This window comes from Corythoichthys intestinalis, chromosome 6, assembly GCF_030265065.1.
Source record: "Corythoichthys intestinalis isolate RoL2023-P3 chromosome 6, ASM3026506v1, whole genome shotgun sequence".
NCBI classification, from domain to species: domain Eukaryota; kingdom Metazoa; phylum Chordata; class Actinopteri; order Syngnathiformes; family Syngnathidae; genus Corythoichthys; species Corythoichthys intestinalis.
The window spans coordinates 3998000-4025761 of NC_080400.1; the positions used below are offsets into that span (position 1 = coordinate 3998000).

General features: G+C 40.1%; 1 protein-coding gene across 2 annotated transcripts in view; it reads right to left on the bottom strand.

The window, feature by feature from the left end:
• urb1 (URB1 ribosome biogenesis homolog) overlaps positions 1–27762 on the bottom strand; it is a 105844-nt gene that overhangs the window by 3770 nt on the left and 74312 nt on the right. For both annotated transcript variants that reach the window (XM_057838490.1, XM_057838489.1), the window contains exons 30-38: positions 26785–26953; positions 21709–21811; positions 21475–21635; positions 18106–18217; positions 17929–18035; positions 17694–17837; positions 9312–9421; positions 1718–1897; positions 1407–1648 (exon numbers count right to left, since the gene is read on the bottom strand). In XM_057838490.1, coding sequence (XP_057694473.1) covers positions 1407–1648; positions 1718–1897; positions 9312–9421; positions 17694–17837; positions 17929–18035; positions 18106–18217; positions 21475–21635; positions 21709–21811; positions 26785–26953 — 1328 coding nt within the window. The remainder of the gene's footprint in view (positions 1–1406; positions 1649–1717; positions 1898–9311; positions 9422–17693; positions 17838–17928; positions 18036–18105; positions 18218–21474; positions 21636–21708; positions 21812–26784; positions 26954–27762) is intronic.

The window sequence follows — 27762 nt, forward strand, 5'->3', positions numbered from 1 at the left end:
AACTCATTATCGGTATAAAAGACACCTGTCCACAATCTCAGTCAGTCACACTCGAAACTCTACTATGGCCAAGACCAAAGAGCTGTTGAAGTACACCAAAGACAAAATTGTAGACCTGCACCAGGCTGGGAAGACTAAATCTGCAATAGGTAAAACGCTTGATGAATTTTGACCCATGGCAAAAAAATGCCACGTGACAAAATCAATATTGCCACAGCGCAAAAAAATGCTACATGGCAAAATTAATTTTGTCACATGGCGAAATCAATTTTGCCACATGGCAAAAAAAATCCCACATGGCACAATCAATTTTGCCACATGGCAGAAAAAAAATGCCAAATGGCAGAATTCACTTTGCCACATGGCAAAAAAAATGCCACTTGGCAAAATAAAATCCCACGTGGCAAAATCAATTTTGCCACATGCAGAAATCAATTTTGCCACATGGCAGAAAAAAAATGCCACATGGCAGAATTCATTTTGCCACATGGCAAAAAAAATGCCACATGGTAAATTCCATTTTGCCACACGGCAAAAAAATCAGCAAAAAAAAAAAAAAATGCCACAAGGCAAAATCAATTTTGACACATGGCAAAAAAAAAAAGCCACATGGCAAAATCAATTTTGACACCTGGCAAATACCACTTTTGATTCTCACCGTCTCTCGATTTTGGGGCATTTTGGGTCACTTCCTGTTGATATTAGTGTATGAGCCATATTCCTGATTTGTCTTGTTTGTAATTTTACTGCTTGCCACTAGAGGCTGTCAATCATGTCTTTCTACTGACCTGGGATCAGCCACGGTAGGCTTAAAATGACAGCTAATCATGACACAGGTGGGCAAAACAGTTTTTGACTGTGGCTTTGTGAGGCGTGCAGGAAAGACTTGTAAATGCCCTAAAATGAACAGCAAGTTGCCCTGAAAATTGGACAGAATGACCGTGATTGCACTGGTTTCGAATGAACGAACGTTCCCAGTCTAAATGGATTGGGCGTCGAGCACCATCAATGCAGCCTTAGAGTTAACTGAGACACTATTATGGTGGAAGATTTTGGTAGCAACGTGTTTGTTCCTTTTTATTTTTTTTAAGACATTGACACCTTTTTAAAACTATCTCGATTCTTGACAGGAGCATATCGATAACCTTTTGGGTTACAAAGTATTACGATATATCACCATTTCGATATTTTGTCACACCCCTACTTCCTGTTGGTATTGGGGGCATTCCTAGGTCACTTCCTGTAAACATTGGGTCACTTCCTAATATGTTTTTTTTTTTTTGTTTGCCCCCTAGCTTTCAAAATTGGATTTTGGGGCATTTCATGGGTCGTTAATCATTCGCTGCCACCCTCCCACTTCAAATACATTGGACGTCTATCAACGTGAATGGCAAGCAGTGGCTTACCCAACAATTCCTTGACTTTGTGCTTTTCACACAAGGCCTGTATCTGGCCCAGAAGGGCGACGCGGCCAGATGCGGTGCTCCAGCACCGCATCAGAGCCAGAACCTCCGCAGACGACAACGGCTGAGCTTGCAGCGTCATCTGCCTGGCGCCGTCGGCGGCGCCCAGCGCGCTCTCTCGGTGCTTGAGTACAGAAGCGAGGGTGCGTAAAAATGCGGTCAGGTGGGACGCCTTCACGCCGGACCTGCGTAAAGAGCAACGTTAGCGTCCTCGCCCGATCCGACGCGCTTCTTAAACTTAGCTTTTGCTCGACCTCAAGCGGCGGATGACGCTCAAAGCCACGCATAAGAATTCGTTAATGAGCGTGAGCGGAAGACATTTGACCGAGTCTTGTCCCGATCTGTCAGCGCGCTTCTCCTTCTTCCCGAGGTTGGTCAACCAGAGCGTTTGGAGAAGATCTATGATGGAGCCCAGCAAATGTTGGCCAAGGTTCCTGAGTGCGACAAATATCAATACATGTGTGTACTGTACGATGAAGGACCAAATGGGTTACAATATATAATTACTACGGCTGTCAAATTTATCGTGTTAACGGGCGGTAACTAATTTTTTTAATTCATCGCTTTAAATTATTTGACTTAATTAACGCATGGACGGAATGACCCGTTGTTAAGATAATTATCGGGGTTTGATTCATTAAATGTTTCCTTGGTTGGTTGATTGAATATTTGCTTATGCTCATATATACCATAAATAATACATACTGCCATATTCTTCTTACTTCTAGTTACGCTTATGCTCATATATACCATAAATAATACATATTGCCATATTTTTCTTACATATATAACCAGTAAATGATCATTGCTTGCTATACCAGATTGTAGTATAATGCTTAAGTGTTACAAAGTGTAGAAAGAGGGTCGGAGTGGCTTCATGGCCGCGCCGTTGCGTAACTGGACCTTCCAGGCATCCTCAGCACCTGGGGTTTGGACTTTCGCCTAGCCCTTCGAGGACGATTTTCCATCCGAGGACATCTTCCAGGGCCACAGCGGTGCGCAACTGGAAGTGTTTGGACTATTCTGCTGATTGTTTAACGTTGCATAACTAAAAGTGTCTGCATTATTTTGACTGCTTATATATTATTTTGACTATTTATATCATTGTTTTGATTGTTTACATAAGCTCTTGCTCCACACACGTGTATCACTTAAGTTCCACCTACATGCACACACATAGCCAATAAAAAACCACATGGGTGTCGCTAGCTTGCTTTCCCCTCCCTCAGTGCGACGCCCATTTTGTTCAGGGAAAACCCCTAAATAAAATACCAAGGAGGGTTTTTTTTCCTTTCGATCAATCTTGGTGGCTAAAGAGCCACATGTTTGACCTCCTTGGCCAAGAAAACTGAGTGTCTTCTCTCCTTATTTTTGGGTAATTTTACAATGTCAACCTAAGGATCTAATTTTGAACTTGACACCCGTTCATGCATTGCCTCAAATGATGCCGTTTTAGCACATCGAGACCAAAAAGGCAGAGAAATGCGAGGAGACACAGGTTCATTGGACAGCTAAGCAGCCACTACTAACAATCACGGTTGCCCAACTTTCCATCATGTATTTGGGCGGAGCAAGAGACTATGTTTTTCTTAACACACTTAATTGAAAACAACGCAGAACATATTGTATACCATTTGCAGCCACTACTGACAGTCATGGTTGACCAACTTCCCATCATGCTAGGGATGCAGCTATCGAATATTTTAGTAATCGAGTAATCAACTGAAAGTTTTATAGATTAATCGAGTAATTGGATAAAACATTTTTTTAAGGTGAAGACCAATTATAAATATACATGAGAAAAAAATATATTTAATCCAATATTGAACCATTTTCAGTCAATCAATGTCTTTATTTTCGATGTACATTGTTGAAAACAGCCAACAATTGCATCTCAGATGTGACCAGAAAAAGAAATTCACTGCTGTCACTCAAAAAACTAGATTTTAAAAAAAACAACATTTTTTACCTAAAAATGTAATTACGCTTGATAGCACACATCACTTGAAAGCTGTTTTTCCAACGCGTTTCAATTTAATTTCCATTTGTGTCAAGCTATTTTTAAGTTCTAGTTAAGTTTTAAGTTAGACTAAACTGTAAGTACTGCTAGGATTTTGAGTTTTGGCAGTGTTCAAAATAAATGTATGATACCTGCTGTATCGGAGCACATTAGAGACCAGTGCTACTTGGTGTTTTATTCAGCAATGATTACTGAGCTAAAACTGAGAGTTAGCTTTATTATGTTTGAATTTTACACCCTCATCACTCTACAGCACTGTGTTTTTACAGATTAAATAAAGCCTGTATGTAAGACACGTTAGCCACGCATCGACAGTGGTCATAATCAATAGAAACCTAGCCCTCCGAAGGGCTACGTTATATTTATTAGCGATGAGAAGTCTACTGCTTAAAGATGGCGGCTGTTTACTAACGCTGCCCAGACGCGGCCGAGTCTGTCATTTCGCATTTAGTTCTAAATGCATGCTATATCTATGAGACGCCTCGGACATAACCTGCTACCACACTAGCATCTTGCGGGCGTGGTTTTTAGCAACGTAGAAGCTAACGTTGTTTGTAGCGGCTGTCGGCTGCAGTAAGTTTTTTTTTTTTTTTTCATTGCTTCTTCCTCTATGCACGTGACGTCAGCGTGTTGTCCCGCATTAAAAGTAGTCCGGGCAAACTGGATGCTTAGAGCTGGCAAAATTAAACGATCCCTTGAGGTGAATAAAATTACTCGGATCAGTTTTTAAACTCGAGTTACTTGAGTATTCGTTTCAGCTCTACATCATGTATTTGGGTGGAGCATGAGACGATCTTTTTCTGAACACGCCTAACTGAACACTACACAGAACAGACTCTATACCATTTGCAGCCACCACTGACAGCCACGGTTGCCCAACTTCCCATCATGCATTTGAGCGGAACAGGAGACTTTCTTTTCTAAACACGCCTAACTAAACACAATGCAGAACATACTGTATACCATTTGCAGCCACCATTGTCAGTCGTGGTTGCCCAACTTTCCATCATGCATTTGGGCCGAACAGTTAAGTCGCTACAGTATAATTTAGTGAAAGTACAACAAAAATAATATTAGTATCGCTCAAAAAAATAATGTTCACAAAAAGAAAAGCGCTCAATGCAAAGAGAACTGGCATTCCCAATCAAATAGCTATGCAAAATACACATAAATGTTAATGCCATCTTGTGGATTTATTGTTTTAATAAACAAATACAGTACTTATGTGCAGTATGTTGAATGTTTATGTCTGTCTTGTGTCTTATCTTTCCATTCCAACAATAATTTACAGAAAAACATGGCATATTTTCGAGATGGTTTGAATTGCGATTAATTACGATTAATTCATTTTTAAGCTGTGATTAACTCGATGAAAAATTTTAATAGTTTGACATATTTTAAAATGTGTTCACCAATTTTTTTCATCACACCCGTCAAAGTCGGAGGGCGGGAATAATGCTGATGCTCTAAGTCTAATCTATTGATGTTGTCACTGGTGCTGTGACCGGCCCATGTCCAAAGGCTGCAGGCGTGTATGTACATCTTTTAAGCTAACATACAGTATTTTTGTGCAAAAAAAAAATGCCGATATTTTCCCATACAGCGCTGTGACAGAGTATCTGAACTAGGGCTGTCAAACGATTAAAATTTTGAATCGAGTTAATTACAGCTTAAAAATTAATTAATCGTAATTAATCGCAATTAATCGCAATTCAAACCATCTCTAAAATATGCCATATTTTTCTGTAAATTATTGTTGGAATGGAAAGACACACGACGGATGTATACATACAACATACTGTACATAAGTACTGTATTTGTTTATTGTAACAATAAATCCACAAATGGCATTAACATTCTTTCTGTTAAAGTGATCCACGGATAGAAAGACTTGTAGTTCTTAAACGATAAATGTTATAGTTACAAGTTATAGTAATTTTATATTAAAACCCCTCTTTATATTAAAACCCCTCTTCATGTTTTCGTTTGAATAAATTTTGTAAAATTTTCGATCAAGAGTTAATATAATGATAAGAATAAAAATAACAATAAGAAAAATAGAGTGACCAAAGTCTAAGTTTTACGTGTATTTTGCATAGCTATTTTGATATGGAATGCCAGTTCATTTTGCATTGTTGTTTAACTGTGTGTCTGAATAGGGCCTCATTACTATAGACTGAAGTGCTTTTCTTTTTGTGAACATTATTTTTTTGGGGAGCAATAGGAATATTATTTTTGTTGTGCTTTCACTAATGGGTTTTCCCATTGGCAGTGTATCAAATACTTGTTCTCCCCACTGTATGTTTCTTGTGAAGGAGTTGCCAATAAACGGCGCGGTCCAAAGAACGCCTGTGTCCACTCGCCTCTACTGTATAACATATATCTGTACATATCTTACCCAAAATACAACAAGAGACACATAATTGCCACTAAAAGAAAGAAAACTTACCGAAATATGTGTGGCGCACAAATAGCAATTTGCATTGCATTGTGAATACAGCATAAACGTCTCACAACTACTAATTCTCCCACGTTTTGAAGAAATAACATGAGTATGGAACGGCGCTGCCCCCATTCTTTTCACTCTTAATGTCCATAAACGGCCTCATTGTAATCTGTTTGAGGCAATATGCGAGATGGTCATTCATCCAAGCGCCAGCAGAGGGCGGCAAAGCTCCATAACAACAAGTGATCATTCAGTGTACTGTCCTTTAAATCTGTCTGAGCGGGACATCTGCGTTATTTGCGTCAAATATTTTAACGTGATTAATTTAAAAAATTAATTAACGCCCGTTAACGCGATAATTTTGACAGCCCTAATCTGAACCTTTTGGAATTTCTCACATTTCTGCATCAAATCACCATCAAATGTGATCTGATTCTTTGTCAAAATCACACAGATGAAAAAACAGTGTCTGCTTAAACTAAAACCACCCAAACGTTTGTAGGTTTTCATATTTTAATGAGGATAGTATGCAAACAATGAAAGAAGGGGGGAAATAAGTGAACCATCACATTTAATATTTTGTGCCCTACCCCTTTTGCAGCAATAACTTCAACTAGAGGCTTCCTGTAACTGCAGATCAGTCTGGCACATCAATCTTGGCCCATTCTTCTCTACAAAACTGCTGTAGTTCAGCCAGATTGCTGGGATGTCTGGCATGAATCGCTGTCTTTAGGTCATGCCACAACATCGCAATGGGGTTCAAGTCTGGACTTTGACTTGGTCACTCCAGAACATGTATTTTGTTCTTCTGAAGTGATTTCCTTCTGTGTTTTGGATCATTGTCGTGTTGCAGCATGCATCCTATATTTAGCTTCAACTGTCTGACAGACGGCCTCAGGTTTTCAAGCAAAACTTTTGAATACATTCTTACATTAATGATTGCAAGTTGTCCAGGCCCTGAGGTAGCAAAACAGCCCCAAATCATGATGCTCCAACCACCATGCTTCACAGTGGGGACAAGGTGTTGATGTTTGTGAGCTGTTCCATTTTTCCTCCACAAATGACATTGTGTGTCACTCGCAAACAATTCAACTTTGGTTTCATCAGTCCACCAAATATTTTGCCAAAACTTCTGTGTGGTGCCTTTTTTGTGAACATTAAAGGGGATGTAGCGCCCTGGGAAAATTTTGATATTCCATCATTTATCCATAAACGCATGCCTTTTGTATTCATATCATGCCACTTCGTGTAATTACACACAAGAAAATGAGAGAAATTTGGCTCGATTGTCAAGCTAAAACGACCGGCGCCCGAGATCTGGCAGATTGTGTGCGTGACGTCACGTCAAGTGAAGAGAGTGCCACCGGCCACTAGGGGGGCAGCGCCTGTCTGCATCAATATAATTCCTTCTAGTGTGGGGAGAATTAGGGGTGTTTTGAGCTGTTTATGCTGATGCATTGTGTTCGTCCTGCACATATTCCAGGTTCCCTCATGAAGAAACACCGCTCGTTGTCAATAAAAGAGAATTCAGAGTTGGCAGTGAGGGCTGTTTCTTCAACAAGAAAAAGGCTCAGTGCTTTAATACTGAATGGCGGCGATGATGGCAGTCAATTTCGTTTCTAGTTTCAGCGACGAATCCGACGTAGAAGGACGTAACGAATGTTCATCTAATGGTGACGAGGAGAGTTGCAAAGCTTTAATCGGTGTTATAGGTGACCAATTTGAGCCCAAACGAACGCCAATGCAGCGTAATGAAACGGTCATTGAGGGGAGCAATGACACTGATGAAACATCGGCAGCAGATCGTGTGGGAAACACCAATGATTTGTTTAGCATTTCTTTTTGTGAAGCTGATACACCGTGACTGCAAAATAAAGGAATGCATAGAATAATTATAATTTATTGCGCTATCATAGCTTTTCGCTCTGCCAACAGACACAAATATGAACGGGATCAAAGGATTTGTTCTATATATTTTACGAACGATCATTTATACATGTGTCGAGTCCTGTATCCAAAGGCGTGACATTTTTTTTTTATTAATTATAAAAGAGTACTCACTCTGGCCATTTCAAGCTTGGCTGCTCCCTTCTTTGCGTAGCTTTAGCCTCCTTTAGCAGTCATCGTCTCTCTCTTGATATCTCGGGACATTTAGGTGGCTGTGCATCTATGGTCGGCACCGCATCTCCTTTGAGCAGCAATCTTTTAGCAAAACCCGATTTCTCTTGTCCATAGTTCGAGAAGCTTTCAGTTGGAAAATGCGCACCACAGAAAAGCGTGCCGGAGGCTGTGTCTAGAAAATTAGCCCTCTTTGCACGGACGAACTTTACCCATTTTCTGTGTAGTCCAGCTTTTTTTTTCGCGTTCAGGAACTCATGGATACTATATTCCGATAAACAACTATTTGTACACCACATAGCACAGCAGTTTTGAACCATTGTTGTGATGTTTTGGTCAAACAAACCCCAACGCTACTCTCTCGTCGTTAAAAAACAATGGCACCTAGCTCCGCCTCGACTTTCAATCACTTGTCGTGACGTCGCCGCCCCATTCGGCTGTTTCCGGAACACTTTCGGTAGTGTTCGTCATTTTCGATCTATTTTCGATCATTGCTCATTAATGTGATTGATTTTTTTGTTAACTTTATCAATATTTGTTATCTTGGCGCATAACGGTTCTATTGATGTCTCACACCCCCTTTGCCGAAACATCCCCTTTAAACGAGCAACAATGTTTTTTTAGATACCAGTGGCTTCCTTCGTGGAGTCCTCCTATGAACTTGGCCATAGTTTTACATTTAGTTGAGATATTGGACTGTGCCAGTGATTTCTGTAAGTCTTTAGCAGACACTCTAGGGTTCTTTTTTACCACTCTGAGTATTCTGCGCTGAATTCTTGGCGTAATCTTTGGTGGACGGCCACTCCTTGGGAGAGAAGCAAACTCTCTCCATTTGTAGACAACTTCTCTGACTGTCGATTGATGAACATCCAGACTTTTAGAGTTGGCTTCGTATCCTTTCCCAGCTTTATAAAAATCAACAATCCTTGATCGCAGGTCTACAGATAGCTCTTTTGACCGAGTTTTGATGCACATCAGACAATGCTTCTCATTAAGACATTTCTTACCAGGTCTGTGTTTTATAGTGGGCAGGGTAGCTTAAGACCGCTCATAAGTGACCTGACTTAAAATGTTTGGTAAAAATTGGTTTCAATTGCTCTTTAAGTCTCCTTATGCAGGGGGTTCACTTACTTATTTTCCCCCCGTCTGTCACTGTTTTCATGCTATCCTCATTAAAATATGAAAACCTATAAACTTCTGTCCGTTTGCGAGAATTATAAAAACTGTCAACCGTCTTTGCCGGCCCTTTTTCTCTTTTGCTCACCTTTTTTCAAGCATATGGATCATCCACGTCAGAAGGCCACAGCTCTTGCAGAGGTCATACGCCGCTTTGGTAACACGCGCCGTTTGACGCAACACCCTGATGATCTGCTCCTGGTGGACGAAAAAAAAAAAAAAAAAGCGGTATTAATGCTTTGCAAAGCGCCTTGGTCATTTCATTCCCAGTGGAAAATGCATTTTAAATGTTTTTTATTTTTTTAAATGCCCTCCTGTTCAAAATGTTTCTTCCCCCGGAAAATAGAGATTTTAAGCTTTCTAATGATGTATCACACATCCATATAGGACAATTTTGAAATTTGGTCAAATTGGGGGTCTCAGAGCGGAACTTCAAGTCACCTGAGTGTTTTCCGCCATATATATACCGTAATTTTTGGACTATCAGCCGCTACTTTTTTCCTGAATTTTGAATCCTGCGGCTCATAGTCCAGTGCGGCCTATTTGTTGATTTATTTGGGTTAATAGGTAACACTTTATTTGACAGCGGTTTCATAACACTGTCAAAAGACCGTAATAATAATGACATGACTCTATCATGGGCGTTACTGAATGCTTATGTTATTAAGTGTCATCAGGCAAATTATGTCGCTAACACCATTTATGTCCAGCTTGGATCTTTTACATCCATGCAAAAGTGAGATAATTCGCCGGTTAACACTAAATGACATGTTATAAGCCCTAATAAATGCTCATGACAGTGTTATGTCATAATTATGATTGTCTAATGACAGTATGATGGTGCCACTGTCAAATAAAGTGTTACCAAATACCATAACTAGCAAATAATGAAACAACTGGAACAGTAACTGAAGAAATAATTTACACAGAATATGAATTTTGATTGTTATGTACATCTGTAGCGCTGCAGTGCATGCTAAGAGGAATGTTGGACAACAACAGTGCTAACAGCAGGTGGCAGCAGAGGTGGACTGTCTCTCCCAAGGGAACAGTGATGACCAAATGAAGCTTCTTGAAGCAATGAACCAATTGGCTGTTAAGCTTTATGGTGGTGGTTCATTTGGTCTTATGACAGTTTTATGATTCGGCTGTCAAAAGTGCTGTATCCCATAATACAATGAGGACAGCTGCGGGTTACAGTCCAGTGCGGCTTATCTATGAACAAATGCCATTTTCGTGCCAAATTTGGTGGGTCGCGGCTTATAATCAGGCGCGCCTTATAGTGCGAAAATTACGGTATATAACATATATGGCGGAAAACACGGACAAGACTGAAAAAGCACTTTCTGCTCTTGCACCCCTCTTTAAAAATAAACTGCTGTATTTTCAGCCAAAAGAACTGTTGTGTTTGATAGGACAATATGTCTATATGCTGCCATAGCAGATTCATGGCGCACTAAGCCTCCGAACTATTTTCAATTTGTCCGTTTTACCCTGAAAATCTCCGTTTACAGACGTCGCGCAACCGCTTTTGTTTCAACCTAGCCATAAAAAGAAGTAATTATATTCATTATTCAAAATGTCTGTCATTTTTAGCTCAGAATCATTAATTGATGTCTAAATTTTAGTTTAAAAAAAAAAAAAAAAACTTAAAAAAAATGATTCACTCACATATTACGTCACAATGAAAAATTTGGCGTCTGTAAAAAAGTCACAGATATCTACCTCATAACTATCGCTTAATTGTATTTTTTTTTTTTTGTTACTGTCGCATTTTCCCCAATATGTGAGGTGATAAATAATTGATCCAAACAAAATAAAAAAAAGAAAAAAAAACTTTAAAACGGTAACTATATGAAAAAGAAAATCTCAACCACTCCTTGTTGTCTGCGATTTCTGCATCGCGGCTCTTGTTATATCACCATGTTTCACCCATAAAATCCGCCCAAAATCCGGCTCTGGCCATTCACAGCTGTGTCTTGACACTCGGTGATACATGCTACATGGAGTTTTTGGACCGAAACAAGGTAAGTACGCAATAATATCTCGTTAAAATCGTGGCTTCTTTAATTCTGCTCTCGCGTGCTCTCGCCTCCAATTAGGGTTTTGCTGTTTAAATTTTTTTAGTTTTTTTTAAAATGCCTTCCAGCTCAAAATTTTTGTTCCCACAGAAAATTGAGATTTTAAGCTTTCCAATGATGTATCACACATGCATTTCGGTTAATTTTGAAAGTTGGCCAAATTGAGGGTCTCAGAGCGGAACTTCAAGTCACCTGAGTGTTTTCCGCCATATATAAACCGATTTTTTAAAATTGACACGGCCACGTTGTTTTGAAGAAACGTATGCGGCGACCCGTTGCCGACCATTACGGTACGTGACGTCACCATTTTGTTTCGGTAATACTTCACTCTAGGGCTGCAGCTATCGAATATTTTAGTAATCGAGTAATCGACTGAAAATTCTATCGATTAATCGATTAATCGGATAAAACAAATATATTTTTAGGTGAAGAGCAATTATAGATATACATGAGAAAACAAGACATTTTATCATTTTCAGTCAATCAATGTCTTTATTTTTTATGTATATTGTTGAAAACAGCCAACAATTGCATCTCAGATGTAACTACAATTAAAAAAAAAAAGACTAATTCACTGCTTTCACTCAAAAAACCTTTAGATCTTATTTAAAAAAGTGTGTATATACAGTGCTGCTCGAAAGTTTGTGAACCCCACAGCGATGGTCAGATTTTTTGTAAAAAAAAACTAAAATAACCTTATTAAATGTTAAGTTATACCCAAATCCACAATACTGACATTCCAAATAATGGACTGAAACAAAAGAAATAGTTATATTGTCATTCTTTATTTAACAAAAGTGGCTGATTTAAGAAAAACTCAGATATCATGTGTGCAAAAGTATGTGAACCCCTTCAGTTAATAGGATATTGCGCCTCCTTTTGCAGAGATTACCTCAACCAAACGGTTTCTGTAGTGACTAATCAGCCTCTCACATCTACTTTGGGGGATTTTTGCCCATTCTTCCTTGCAGAACGCAGTCAGTTGAGAGAGGTTTGATGGGCGTCTGGCATGAACTGCTCGCTTCAGGTCCCGCCACAGCATTTCAATGGGATTTAGGTCAGGACTTTGACTGGGCCAGTCCAGAACACGAATCTTCTTCTTTTTCAGCCATTCCTTGGTTGTATTGCTGGAATGCTTTGGATCATTATCATGTTGCATGATCCACCTTCTGCCAAGCTTTAACTTCAAAACAGATGGCGTCAGGTTATGTTCTAGGATTTGACAATATTCCTCAGAATTCATGATTCCCTGGACTATGTGGAGTTGTCCAGGTCCTGAGGATGAAAAGCAAGCCCAGATCTTGACATTCCCACCTCCATGCTTCACTGTTGGGAGAAGGTTCTTTTGGTGGTATGCAGTGTTGACTTTTTGCCAGACATGGCGGTTTTGGTTGTGACCAAACAGTTCAATTTTGCACCTACATCAGTTGATGAAAACTCTTTTTAATTTAGTCTCGACAACACAACTGTTAAAAAAACAAAACAAAAAAAAACTACTGAATTGATTGATTAGGAAATCAGGTTGAAATAATAGAAAATTCCAAAATGTTGAGGGGGTTCACAAACTTTTGAGCAGCACTGTATATATATATATATATATATATATATATATATATATATATATATATATATATATATATATATATATATACATACATACACCTAAAAATGCCTTTACGCTTGATAACACACATCACTTAAAAGTGAGGATTTTTTCCCACGTGTTTCAATTGAATTTCTATTTGTGTCAAGCCATTTTTAAGTTTTAGTTAAGTTTTAAGTTAGTCTAAACTGTAAGTCCTGATAGGATTTTGCGTTTTTGCACTGTTCAAAATAAATGTATGATACAGGCTGTATTGGAGCACATTAGGGACTAGTGCTACTTGGTGTTTTATCCAGCAATGACTACTGAGCTAAAATTGATAGTTAGCATTAATGAGTTTTAATTTGACACCCTCATCACTCCACAACGCTATTAAAGCCTGTATGTAAGACACGTTAGCCACGCATCGAACGTGGTCTTAATTAATTGAAACCTAGCCCTCCGCAGGGCTAACGTAAGGTGAGCTAGTAATTACAGTAACGTTAATCTTATATATTAGCGCTTAGCGCTCTTTATTAGCGCTTAGCGCTCTACTGCTTTAAGATGGCAGCTGTTTGCTAACGCTGCCCAGACGCGGCCTAGTCTGTCATTTCGCATCTAGTTCAACATACATGTGACATGTGTGGGCTAGTATTTAGCAACGTCGGTGTCGTTTGTAGCGGTTGTCGGCTGCAGTAAGTTTGTTTTTTTTTGCTTCTTCCTCTACGCACGTGACATCAGCGCCTTGTCCCGCATTAAAAGTAGTCCGAGCAAAACGTGATGCTTAGAGCTGTCAAAATAAACGATTACTCGAGGTGAATAAAATTACTCGGATCAGTTTTTAAACTCGAGTTACTCGAGTTGCTCGAGTATTCGTTTCAGCTCTACTTCACTCTAATCGGCCGAATGATTTCGTCTGTGTTAAATTCTGCTTTTTTCACTCTTCATTAAGCACAGAATTTAGTTTCTTGAACTCATTTGAGTCAGCGTTTATTGCAGCTCCGCAACTCGGACATTAACAAACGTAAGCACACAGACTTCCTGTGTCCGTCAACTATATCTGTCCCTCGGGAAACTCAAACCCAAATAACAATAGCTCCTATTGTTACTGTCGTCTCGACAGCGATGAGCTCTCACGGATTTCCGACTTACGTTCTCACTTTCATTTTACCGTATCAATCCATGGAAGAAACATTTATTCATCATGATGAAACAAGCAGCCTTTACAAGAAAAGTCACATGTTTTGTTTTCTCCTAGATTCTGGTAAGTTGGAGAAGTTGTCAAAACATATTAGTACCGTAAATATTGTCAGTTTATGGTAATGTTTTGAACTACCAATGTGCTATGCTTGTGCTGTGTTTCACCAGTCAGTAAAATGACATTTCTGTATTTGTACACGAGCTCTGTTTTCTTGTATTCTTCTATTTATTGGTGCTAAAATTAGGGTGCGCGTTATAAACGGGTACAATAATTTCCCCTAGATTTTACAAGTAAATTTGGTGCGCGCATTATACACGAGTGCGCCTTATATTCGGGAAATTACGGTCATTTTTTTTTTTTTTTAATGCCCTCCTGTCCAAAATTTTTGTTTCCCCAGAAAATTGAGATTTTAAAGGGATCCTCTATTTTTAAGACAAGTAATTCTTAAAACAAATGTTAGTATGAGTTATAATAATTTGATATTAAAACCCCTCTTAATGTTTTTGTTTTAATAAAGTTTGTACAATTATTTTAAGTGATAGGTCGCCATTCTTGTTACGTCGCAGTGCGTGACGTCACTGGCCCCGAATGCCGAAATTCCAGCTTGTCACTCGTTAGCTTTCCCAACATGTCGTCAGTTCTACCCTTCCTATTTGAACCAGATCTGAAAAGTGAAGAGCAGGACAGCACTGTCGGTCGTTCACAAGACGAGCTTCAGGGAAAAATGCGTGCAGCAAATACCTGATAAGACAAAAGTTGGGCAAAACTGGTGATGCGAGAGAGTCCGGTTGGGAGCGAGAGTGTATGCTGTTGGGATTTGGGAACTCCGGTAATAGCAGATATTCAAGGTAAGCATATTGCATTTTCAAACGTTTTCCCAGTATAATTATGTAGATTGTTAGCATCCGGAGCTGCCGTGTGCTTTACATACAGTACAGGCCAAAGAGCACACCTTGTGTAATCCAGGTCTTCTCCATTGTAACGCGTGGTAGCTAGGATACGTGTATAAAAGTACCAGAAAGGGGAGAAGCTTCCACTTATGCACATTTATTCTCAAAAAATAATATTTCCACCTTGACCACTCTTCACTCGGGAGCTCAGCAGTACGCAAACACGCGTTCCCTGACGAACTTCAACATTGTTGTAAGGTCCACGTCAGAGTCACTGTCGTCACTGTAGCGTGCCATAGTGCTTTAATTATTTAGTATGATTTGGGGAAAACTCCCACGAAGAATAGTCAACAAACAAGATAGCAATACTAATCCAAATCCGTGTTTTTTACTCACTCGAAGATCCGGGAATTAGACCGATCCCATGGCAATATTGCAGCCGCGATTAGGCCATCGATTCCACAAACTAGACTGATCTGAAAAGCCGCTGTGGGACTGACGAATAAAAATAAATAGACAGATCCAAAACCATTATTGCAGACGCGATGGGACCTTTACTTGACTGAGGATCCAGGAAAAATGATCAGGCGCCAGTTGTAACGCATGGTGGGTAGGATACATGCATACAGGGACCAAAAAGGGGGAGAAGCTTCCACTTATGCACATTTATTCAGTAAAAATAATAATTCCACCTTGACCACTCACTTCACTCCCCTTTTTTCCATTTGACTGGAAATTGCATCCAAAAGCAGCACATCGTGGCATTTTACTTCGCGAGATTAGGCAGCAAAAAGCGATTGTTGAACACGCTACACATTTGGAAATATATCAATGACGTCATCACTGCGAGCCCGCAAACCATGGCGCCAACTAACGGTCAAAATATGGACTAAATATTAGAGCTGTCCCGACTAGTCGACATTGTCGACGTCATCGATGACGTAAATCCGTCGACGAGCGCAACATCCCGTCGACGGTTAATAAAGGGTTTAAAAAATATATGCGTGGAAAGTTCAGAATGTCGGACGCGCTCTGTATGCAAGCGGGGAAAGCGGCACAAAGCCAAAAAAAGCGCACCAGAGTGTCCAAAACATTGACTTATTTCAAAGAAACAAAGGAAGGTACACTCTTTCTGTCTTCAATGCCAAACTTGGCTGCACGTCGGCCGTGAAAAAACACCTCAAGCGCCGTCGCCCAGTTTGTAAGTCCATCTGACTAACGACATGTTTTATTGAAGTTGCTAAGCCTGTCGCGATATGCAATGAGTCCATTTATCGCAAGGCAAATAAAAATGAGGGCGGTAATTTTCACGGCTGCCTTTTATCGCTGCGCGCGTGCGTGCGTGCATACATTGGTGCGTGCGTGCTGGTGGCATGTGAGACTCCTTTCTCTTATCAACACGCTGTAGAATTAAAGTTCAGACATATAAAATAAGAAAACACATCTATATTAAACACTGTAACGTTAGCATTGCTACACTGAGGTGAATGGGGGGGAAAAGGCAACCTACCGGTACTTTAGCCTGCTATGAAACATTGGCAGTCGTCTCGTGAAAGCAAAGCAAAGCAAAGCAAAGGTGACATTTCAAACATGAAAAATCGCTGGTTAACAGCATTTGAAAACGAAAAAAATGGCAAAAAAAATCTATTATTGATACATGCAATGACAAAAAGTGCTTTTTTTGCGGAGTGTAAAGCTGAAGTTAGCGGTTTAGCGAACGTACTTCCGGTTAGCGGTTTAGCGAACGTACTTCCGGTGAACATTTCAAAATAAAAGCATGTCATGTTCGTCATATAAATAACGATTTCAGGAGTTAATCCCGCATACTTCAGAATTTAGATTCTACACTAAGAATACCTTTAAAATGAAAAATGAAAAATCTGATTGGCAATGAATAATTATTATAATTATTATAAAACTATATATAGTACTATATTATAATATTAAGGCTAAGTGTTTTTTTAAGAATTGTTTTGAATCATGTTGGAAAGGCGAAATCAGTGTTCTGAATCTGTTTACATGCCATTGTTTTGCACTAGTTAATTCTACCAGCATTTGAACTCATTGTTTATTTGTGATTTATTATTGTTATTTACGTGTTTATTTGTACTTTAATAAATAATTTAAGTGTTCCAATATGTTTTTGTGGATTGATAAGCGTCAACAAAAATGTCATTGCTAAATTAGTAAAAAAAAAAAAATTTTTTTTTTTTTTTTTTAATAGATTAGTTGACTAATCGTAAAAATAGTCGGCTGACTAATCGGGAGAAAATTAGTCGTTTGGGACAGCCCTACTAAATATTATAAAATATTGCCTTTGATTTACCATTTTATGTGTTTCTAACAACATATTTTAGTACAAGAGAACAATTGTGGTTTATTAGAGCCTACATGTATTTAAATCAGAGGATCACTTTAAGCTTTCCGATGATGTATCACACATGCATATCGGACTATTTTGAAATTTGGCCAAATTTGGGGTCTCAGAGCGGAATTCAAATCACCTGAGTGTTTTCCACCATATTTGAACGGTGCCGATCGGTCAAATGGTTTGGGGTGCGCAGTGCGCCGAAGAAACGCCATTCAGACAAAACAAAATAAAATGGAATTTTACTAAATGCGCCTTTGCAACGCAAAGCCCCATATAACAAGTAAGTGACCCAAAATGAACTCATTGCTTGCCATTGTCAATTCTTTTCAGCTTTAACTTTGATACCTGCGCTTGGTCGTCACATAAAGGTCCTCCGGCAAAAGCCAGCAGGATGTGAAAAATGCCTTGCTGGTTGCAGACGTCGTAGCAGTAGCTGTCACTTATTCCTTCCTCCAGCACGTTGAGGATCCACTCTCGTTCAGTCTTGTGCTGCAGGAAAAAAATATAAAACTGTTAGCCTCTTAACGCGGCAAAGTCGAACGTCGTAGGCAGAAGCATCGGTTAGTTTGCCAGCGTTTACCTCCAGGTCGAAGCTGTAGAAGAGCTTGAAGAACTCGGGAACCCTCCTCATGTCCAAACTCTGATGGGACAGCAGGAAGCGGTTGAGAAACAGGTACATGTAGTCCTCTGCGGGAATAGCGACAGACCGGTCACAAGGTGAAATCGTGTTTTTTTTGTGTTGTTGTAGGTGACTCACCAGGTTTGAGCATTTGCTGAGCCACTTTGCTGATGTACGTGGTCAGGATAAAAGGAAGGCGCCGATTGGGCTGCCGAACTCCGTTCTTCACCGTGTCCAACAGATACAGCAGCTGGTTCGGGACGAGAAAATGCAAAACGTGACTTTTCTTCTGTTAATTGACTGACTTAGGCTAGGTTCATACTACAGGTCTTAATGCAAAAATCCGATTTTTGGCCAAATCTGTTTTTTTAGACGTGCCCGTTCAGACTGCCTTTGCCCATTGAGACCGTTCAAGTATCACGGATGCGCACTATTCGCAGTCCGAGATGCGCTCAGTAAAGAGACCCGCATGCGCAGAAGCATCAAAACAAATTACACATGCTAGCTGTATGTCATTCCAGATTGATCATATAGTGGGGCAAATAAATATTTAGTCAACCACCAATAGTGCAAGTTCTCCTACTTGAAAAGATTCGAGAGGGTAAACCTCAACCATGAGAGACAGAATGTGGGGAAAAAAAAAAAAAAAAAGAAAATCACATTGTTTGATTTTTAAAGAATTTATTCCCAAACTGGAGTGGAAAATAAGTATTTGGTCACCTACAAACAAGCAAGATTTCTGGCTGTCAAAGAGGTCTAACTTCTTCCAACGAGGTCTACCGAGGCTCCACTCGTCACCTGTATTAATGGCACCTGTTTTGACTCATTATCGGTATAAAAGACACCTGTCCACAACCTCAGTCAGTCACACTCCAAACTCCACTATGGCCGAGACCAAAGAGCTGTCGAAGGACGCCAGAGACAAAATTGTAGACCTGCACCAGGCTGGGAAGACTTAATCCGCAATAAGGTAAAACGCTTGGTGTAAAGAAATCAACTGTGGGATCAATTATTAGAAAATGGAAGACATACAAGACCACTGATAATCTCCCTCGATCTGGGGCTCCGTGCAAGATCTCACCCCGTGGCGTCAAAATGATAACAAAAACGGTGAGCAAAAATCCCAGAACCACACGGGGTGACGTAGTGAATGACCTACAGAGCTGGGACCACAGTAACAAAGGCTACGATCAGTAACACAATGCGCCGCCAGGGACTCAAATCCTGCACTGCCAGACGTGTCCCCCTGCTGAAGAAAGTACACATCCATGCCCGTCTGCGATTCGCTAGAGAGCATTTGGATGATCCAGAAGAGGACAGGGAGAATGTGTTATGGTCAGATGAAACCAAAATAGAACTTTTTGGTAGGAACACAGGTTCTCGTGTTTGGAGGAGAAAGAATACCGAGTTACATCCGAAGAACACCATACCCACTGTGAAGCATGTGGGTGGAAACATCATGCTTTGGAGCTGTTTTTCTCCAAAGGGACCAGGATGACTGATCTGTGTAAAGGAAAGAATGAATGGGGCCATGTATTGAGAGATTTTGAGTGGAAATCTCCTTCCGTCAGCAAGGGCACTGAAGATGAGACGTGGCTGGGTCTTTCAGCATGACAATGATCCCAAACACACAGCCAGGGCAACAAAGGTCTGAAGCATTTCAAGGTCCTGGAGTGGCCTCGCCAGTCTCCAGATCTCAACCACATGGAAAATCTGCAGAGGTAGTTGAAAATCCGTGTTGCCCAACGACAGCCCCAAAACATCACTGCTCTAGAGGAGATCTGCATGGAGGAATGGGCCAAAATACCAGCAACAGTGTGTGAAAAGCTTGTGAAGAGTTACAGAAAACGTTTGGCCACGTTATTGCCAACAAAGGGTACATAACAAAGTATTGAGATGAACTTTTGGTATTGACCAAATACTTATTTTCCACTCTACTTTGCAAATAAATTCTTTAAAAATCAAACAATGTGATTTTCTGGTTTTTTTTCTTCCACATTCTGTCTCTCATGGCTGAGCTTTACCCATGTTGACAATTACAGGCCTCTCTAATATTTTCAAGTAGAGAACTTGCACAATTAGTGGTTGACTAAATGCTTATTTGCCCCACTGTAAGTCCCAGAATCGACAGGATGTGACCCAAAATCAACAGGAAGTACCGTAAGTGACACAATAATCAGGAAGTGGCACGGGTAGGATTGCCCCAAAATTATTAGAAAGTGACCCAAAATCTAAGGCAGTGGTGTCCAAACTATTCCACATAGGGCCGCAGTGGGTGTGGGTTTTTGTTCAAACCCATCATGAGAACGACCTTTCACCAATCTGGTGTCTCACAAGTGTAATCAGTTGATTGCAGTCAGGTGCTGCTTGTTTTAGCACAAACTTCATTGGTTAAACAGTCTTTGCTTGATTGGTAGAAACAAAAACCAGGACCCACAGCAGCCCTTGAGGACAGGTTTGGACACCCATGATCTAAGGAGAGTGATCCGTATGTAGCCAAAACCTACAGGAAGTGACCCGGAAATGCACAATAATCAAAAGGAAGTAAAAGAAGAGACCGGGAATGCCCAAAAAACATCTAAAAGTGACCAAAAATCAAAAGGAAGCGACTCGGGAATACCACAAAATGATCAGAAACTGACCCATAAGTCACAGAACCGACAGGAAGTGACCCAAAATCAACAGGAAGTAAGTGATACAAAAAAGTGGCCTGGTTAGGACTGCCCAAAATCATAGAAAGTGACACAAAATCAAAAGAGAGTGATCCGTATGTAGCCAAAACCTACAGGAAGTGACCCGGAAATGCACAATAATCAAAAGGAAGTAAAAGAAGAGACCGGGAATGCCCAAAAAACATCTAAAAGTGACCAAAAATCAAAAGGAAGCGACTCGGGAATACCACAAAATGATCAGAAACTGACCCATAAGTCACAGAACCGACAGGAAGTGACCCAAAATCAACAGGAAGTAAGTGATACAAAAAAGTGGCCTGGTAAGGATTGCCCAAAATCATAGAAAGTGACACAAAATCAAAAGAGAGTGAGCCGTATGTAGCCAAAACCTACAGGAAGTGACCCAGAAATTGCCTAAAATCAACAGAAAGGGACCAAAAATCCACGGGAAGTGACCCGAAATCAACAGGAAGTGACATAACACACAGGAAGTTAGTGATACCAAACTGGAAGTGGCCTGGGTAGGATTGCCCAAAATCATTGAAAGTGACACAAAATCAAAAGAGAGCGATCTGTAAGTAGCCAAAACCTATAGGAAGTGACCGAGAAATGGCCTAAAATCAAGAGAAAGGGACCAAAAATCCACAGAAAGTGACCCAAAACCAATAGTAAGTGACACGACACACAGGAAGAGATTTGGCAAATCATTGGAAAGCGACCCATTAGTGCCCCAAATTTACATAAAAGGACCCTGAATGCCCCAAAATGTACAGGAAGTGACCCAAAAGTACTCTGGAAAATAAATCAAGGAAGTGAGCGTATTATTTTTGTGTACCTGTCTCTTCTCTCGAAAGCGCGCCGCCTCCAGGTGTTGGTAGAAGCAACCTAGCACGTGGTAGGCCGCCGCTCTCATCTTGGTGTCGTAGCTGCTCAGCGCCGCCGCCGTCAGCCCCAAAGCGTTCGCCTTGACGAATTTCAAGCAGTCCACCGCCGACTCTGAGAGACGGACGCAGAAGAAGACAAAGGTCAGCGGGGAAAGACCTCCCGGTGTCCCGTCGAATTGACTCACCCGGTCGGAGGACGGCGCCGAATAGAGGAAGGAGGAAGGCCGGGTCGTACAAATCGCTGAGGTCTTTCCGAGCTTCCTCGGAGAACAGCTGAGCTTTGTCGGCCTGTAGACGCAAGAAAAAGCAATCAATTCAATTCAATTCAATTTTATTTGTATAGCCCTCAATCACAACAGAAGTCTCAAAGGGCTTTACAGAGGCAATATGATACATTGCCATACATACAATTAGGCATGTGCCGGTATGAGATTTTCACGGTACGATAACCGTGAGCAAAAATACCGCGGTTTCACGGTATCACGGTATTGCAATTATAGCTCCAAAATTTTGAAATGTATGGGTTTTAAAATTAAAAATTAAAAAAAAATCAATTAAACAGGATTTTTTCAAAACATATTTGCAAATTGGAACATGAATATAATGTGAAAATAAATAAATTAACAAAAAATAACAAATATTATATAAAATTAAAATAAATAGAACCTAGACTATACCCACAGCCACAGCTCAAGTTGCTCAATATTAGAGTAAGAACAAAATAATTGCTATAAAAAGTAAAAACACTTCTAAATAAAATTAAAAATATATACTGTATGACTTTTTTTTGAGGGGGGAAGCTCAAGTGAAGTTTCGCCATTTTCAGCCACTGTGTCAACTCTAGTCTACATGATGCCATGCCTTTGTGTTAAAAAGAACAAAGAATTCATAAGTTAATAAGTTAGTTAAAAATGTATAAGTTAGTTTTTTAAATTAGTTAAAATGTAAATATTGTTGAGGAAAGGTTTCATCTAAAAAAAAAAAAAAAGTGAGGAGTGAGACCTCTTCTATCAATTAGCGATCTTTGACGCGATTCTTTTTCTTTCCCCCCTGCATTCAAGCTTTTCTCTCACTCAGCGGCTGTGAGACATAAAAGAAGCTGCTCTCCCAGTTTAGCCTAGGCTAACATTCGTCTTTGTAAGTTTTAGTTAGTTTGTATATTGAATTTGAAAGGAAAATGTGTGTTTTGTTTTTGGCGAACTTTTTAATGGAGCTACTGCTATCCTGTTGAACCTAATCACACGTGGAAAAATACAATTGTACAACGTTTTAAATGTATTTATTTGTATATTTCACCACGATTTGAGAGCTCAATAAATTGAAGAAAAGTACGCCTTGTGTTTGGAGGATTTGTTTTTGGGTTTGCTGGCTGTTTAGTGACACTCACGGCAACAAACGGGAAGGGGTGAGCGGTGCCGCACCAAGCCACTTCGGCTGCATTTTGGCACATGAAAAATAGCGAATACCGTACTAAGGTATGACGGAAAATTTTAGTGGTTTTGAAACCGCGACGTTTTCACACCACGGTAAACCGTGAAACCGGTAACCGGCACATGTCTACATACAATCAAAAATGAGGTTTCCAAGATCATTTTGGGTCACTTCCTGTTGATTTTTGCTAACTTCCTTTACATTTAGAGCCATTCCAGGGCCCCTTTCCATACATCAGTTCCTGTTTATTTTGGGTCACTTCCTGCTAGGCATGTGCCGGTATGAGATTTTGACGGTACGATAACCGTGAGCAAAAATACCGCAGTTTTACGGTATCACGGTATTGCAATTAGAGCTCCAGAATGTGTTATTTTGAGAGGTATGGGTTTAAAAAAAAAAAAAAAAATTTTTTTTAACTTTTTCTGGGATTTTTTTGATTTTTCAGAAAATATTTGCAAATTGGAACATGAGTATTATGTTTAAATAAAAATAAAAAAAAATATTTTAAATAAAATTAAAATTAATAGAACTTATAGACTACCCACAGCCACAGCTCAGGTTGCTCAAGATTGGAGCAAGAACTAAATTAATTGCAATAAAAAGTAAAAACACTTCTAACTAAAATTGAAAAATATTGACTAATTTTTTTTTTTTTTTTTGAGGGGGCAAAAGGTCAAGTGAAGTTTTGCCATTTTCAGCCACTGTGTCAACTCTACTCTACATGTCATGCCTTTGTGTTAAAAAGACGCAGAATTTATAAGTTAAAAATGGATAAGTTAGTTAAAATCTGAATGTTGTTGTGTAAAGGTTTCATCTAAAAACGCTGGGAGTGAGACCTCTCCTTGTCCAGCGAGCGTACATTTGTGCTTAGGGCAAGATCATCTGTCGCAATTAGCGATCTTTGATGTTATCCCTTTTCCTTCATTCAAGCTTGTTTGTCAGTGGCCGTAAGATTTATAACCTCGACGAAGTTGCTCTCCCAGCTAAGACTAGGCTAACATTCGTCTTTGTAAGTTCTTAGTTAATTGGTATTTTGAATTTGAAAGGAAAATGTGTTTTGTTTTTGGCAAACTTTTTCATGGATGACTTCCTCACATTCTGTTGTGTTTGTGCTAATGAAGCTACTCACACGTGTAAAATACTATTGTACAACGTTTTAAAACTGTATATTTCAGTTACCATGATTTGAGACCTCCATAAATTCAAGAAAAGTACGCCTTTTGTTTGGAGTGTTTAGCAGAATAGCGTCACTGACACACACACATCAACAACCGGAGAGGGAGGGGTGAGCGCTGCCGCTCCAAGATACTTCTGGCTGCATTTTTGAGTAAAATGACGAGTACCGTACTACGGTATGACGGAAAATTTTAGTGGTTTTGAAACCGTGACGTTTTCATACCACGGTAAACCTTGAAACCGGTTACCGGCACATGCCTCCTTCCTGCACATTTTGGGGTATTCTGGGGTCATTTCCCTTACATTCTGGATCACTTCCTGTTGATTTTGGGTCATTTCCTGCACATTTCGGGACATTCTGAGGTCAGTTCCTGAACATTTCCTGTTCATTTTAGGTCACTTCCTGGGGGTTTCGTGGCAATTTCAGGTCACTTCCTGTTGATTTTGGGTAACTTCCTTTCCATGTTGGGGTACTCCGGGGTCACTTCTTGGACATGTTAGATCATTTCCTGTCGATTTTGGGTCACTTCCTGTGCGTTTCTGATCATTTAGGCATCACTTCCTGGTGGGTTAAGGTAACTTTAACTTCCTTTACACTTCGAGGTATTCCAAGGTCACTTACTGTACATTTTGGGTAACTTCCTGTTGATTTTGGGTTACTTCCTTTCTGTTTTGGAGCACTTCCTGTGTGTTCTGGATCATTTGCAGGTCACTTCCTGTTGAATTTGGGTAACTTCCGTCCCATTTTGTGGTATTCCGGGGTCACTTTCTGTACATTTTGATCACTCCCTGTTTATTTTTGTCACTTCTTTCTCATTTTGGATAATTTCCTGTTCATTTTTAGGTCACTTCCTGTGTGATTTGCAGGACTTTTAGGTCACTTTCTGTTGATTTTGGGTAACTTCCTTTCCATGTTGGGGTGTTACGGGGTCACTTCCTATTGATCTTGTATCATTTCCTGTTGATTTGGGGTCACTTTCTATGTGTTTTGCGCACTTACGGGTGACTTGCTGTTGATTTTGGGTAACTTCCTTTACATTTTGGGGTTTTCCGGGTTCACTTCCTGTACATTTAAGTCACTTCCTGGATATTTTGGGTCATTTTAGAGTCACTTCCTGGACATTTTGGATCATTTCTTATTGATTTTGGGTCATTTCCTGTGTGTTATGGAGAGCACATCCTGTGTGTTTTGGATCATTTACGGGTCACTTCCTGTCGATGCCTTCCTATACATTTTGAGGTATTCTGGGTCACTTCCTACACGTTTTATCATTTCCTGTTGGTTTTGAGTTACTTTGTGTGTTTTGGGGGGCTTACATGTCACTTTCTGTTGATTCTGTTTAACTTCCTTTACATTTTGGGGAAATTTGGGGTCATTTCCTGTACATTTGGTATCATTATCTGTTGATTTTGGGTCACCTCCTATGTGTTTTGGGGCACTTACTGGTCATTTCCTGTTGATTTTGGGTCATTTCCTGTGTGTTTTGTAGCACTCACAGGTTGCTTCCTGTTGGTAAATTCCTGCACGTTTTAGGGGATTTTGGGGTCACTTCCTATATATTTTGTATCATTTCCTGTTATTTTGGGTCACTGGGTTTTGGAGCATTGACAGTTCACTTCCTGTTGATTTTTTTGGTCACGTCCTTCACATTTTGGGGGATTCCGGGGTCACTTTCTATACATTTTGTATCATTTCCTGTGTGTTTCGTAGCACTGTTGGTAACTTCCTGGACATTTTTAAGCATTCCGGGGTCACTTCCAGTACATTTTTGGACACTTAATGTTGATTTTTTTGTAACTTTGATCACATTTTGGGGGTTTCAAGGGTCACTTATACATTTTGGATAATTTCCTGTGGATTTTGGGTAATTTCCTGTGTGTTTTGTAGCACTTACAGGTCACTTCCTGAACAGTTTAGGGGATTCCGGGGTCACTTCTTATACATTTTGTATCATTTGCTGTTTATTTTGGGTCATTTATTGTGGGTTTTGGGGCACTGAGAGTTCCCGTTGATGTTTTGGTAACTTCATTTACATTTTGGGGTCTTCTGGGGTGACTTCCTGTATGTTCCGTATCATTTCCTGTTGATTTTGGGTCACTTCCTGTCTGTTTTGGCCACTTACAGGTCACTTCATTTTGGAGCTTTCTGGGGTCACGTCCTATACATCTGGTATCATTTCCTGTTGATTTGAGTCACTCCTTGTATGTTTTGGGGCACATACAGTTCACTTCCTGCTGATTTAGGCTTACGTCCTGTTAATTTGGAGTAACCTTCCTTTATATTTCTGATCATTCCCTGTTGATTCTCGGGAATTTCTGGGTCACTTCCTGTATATTTCGGGACTTTTTCGGGTCACTTCCTGGTGATATCAGGTCATTTTTCCTTATTGGAGATAAATGGGCCCACTGGAAATATATGAGGCTGTTTTGGGGTCGGTAAAACTGTACATTTTTAGAGAAAACTGGACAACTTTTTTTTGCCTTGATTTCCTGAATTTCTTGATGTGTAAATGATGTGAATCAGAAAAAAATAAGGAGATCCTGTGTTGTGTGCTGAAAAAGTGGATGGGATTTTTTTTTTTTTTAACTATTGTATGTGCGGAGAATTGCTTTGCATCCCTACAACGACACGGAAGATGAACAAACAGGTAAACCTGCGGGATAATCTTGCGATGCTGAGGAAAGCGCTCGATGGTCCGAAGCATCTTGTCGGCATCCAACAAAGCCAAAAGGTCATCCGCGTGGGTCTGCTTCCACAGAGAAGATCCCAAGCTCTTCCTGGTTTTGTGGTGCTCCACAGCTGCGGGACCCCACATGATGGACCTGTCAGGGACCACCAAAAACAAGAAGGACTTATTACAAGGGTGTCAAACATGGCAGCCTGGGTTCAAGTCCTGCCAAGAAGTGACCGCGGAACGTGACCCACAATCAACAGGAAGTGACCCAAAATCCACAGGAAGTAATCCAAAATCAACAGGAAGTAACCCCATAATGTCCGACAACCAACAAGAAATGAACAAATAGCTACAGAAATGCCCTAAAATATACAGCAAGTGACCCAAAATCAGTAGGAAAAGACTCAAAATCAACAGGAAGTGACTCAAAAATGGCTTAAAATCAACAGGAAATGGTCTCGGAACGCTCCATAATATACAGGAAGCAGACCCGGCCGGCAGCAGAAGGAAATTACAGGGGGGGCATTACATTTTTTTAGGGGGGCACACCTCTTCAACGTAAATTTAGCCTGAACAGTGGCACTTTTACCCGTTATATTTTCTGATGATGGTGTCAGTCAGTGAAACTGCAGGAGGTGGCAGCGCTATCCCTTCACAGCCGCGTCTTTTTCATGGCTTGAGTTCGTCTTTAGTTTATTGAAAAAAAAACACGGATGTCCATTCCAATTTGAACTAGCAACGGAGGAGCCGCTCAATCGCTATTTCTGTAACCAAAGCAATCCCTACCCAATCGCAGTACCCAATGACCAGCTACTCAGCCCGCTCCCCTTATCTGTGATTGGCTAAAAATTGCCTTCATTCGCTGCTCAGATTGGTTGAATTGAATGACGACACATCAAGATAGGATGAATAGAGCAGTGTTTTTCAGCCTTTTCTGAGTCACGGGACGTTTTTACA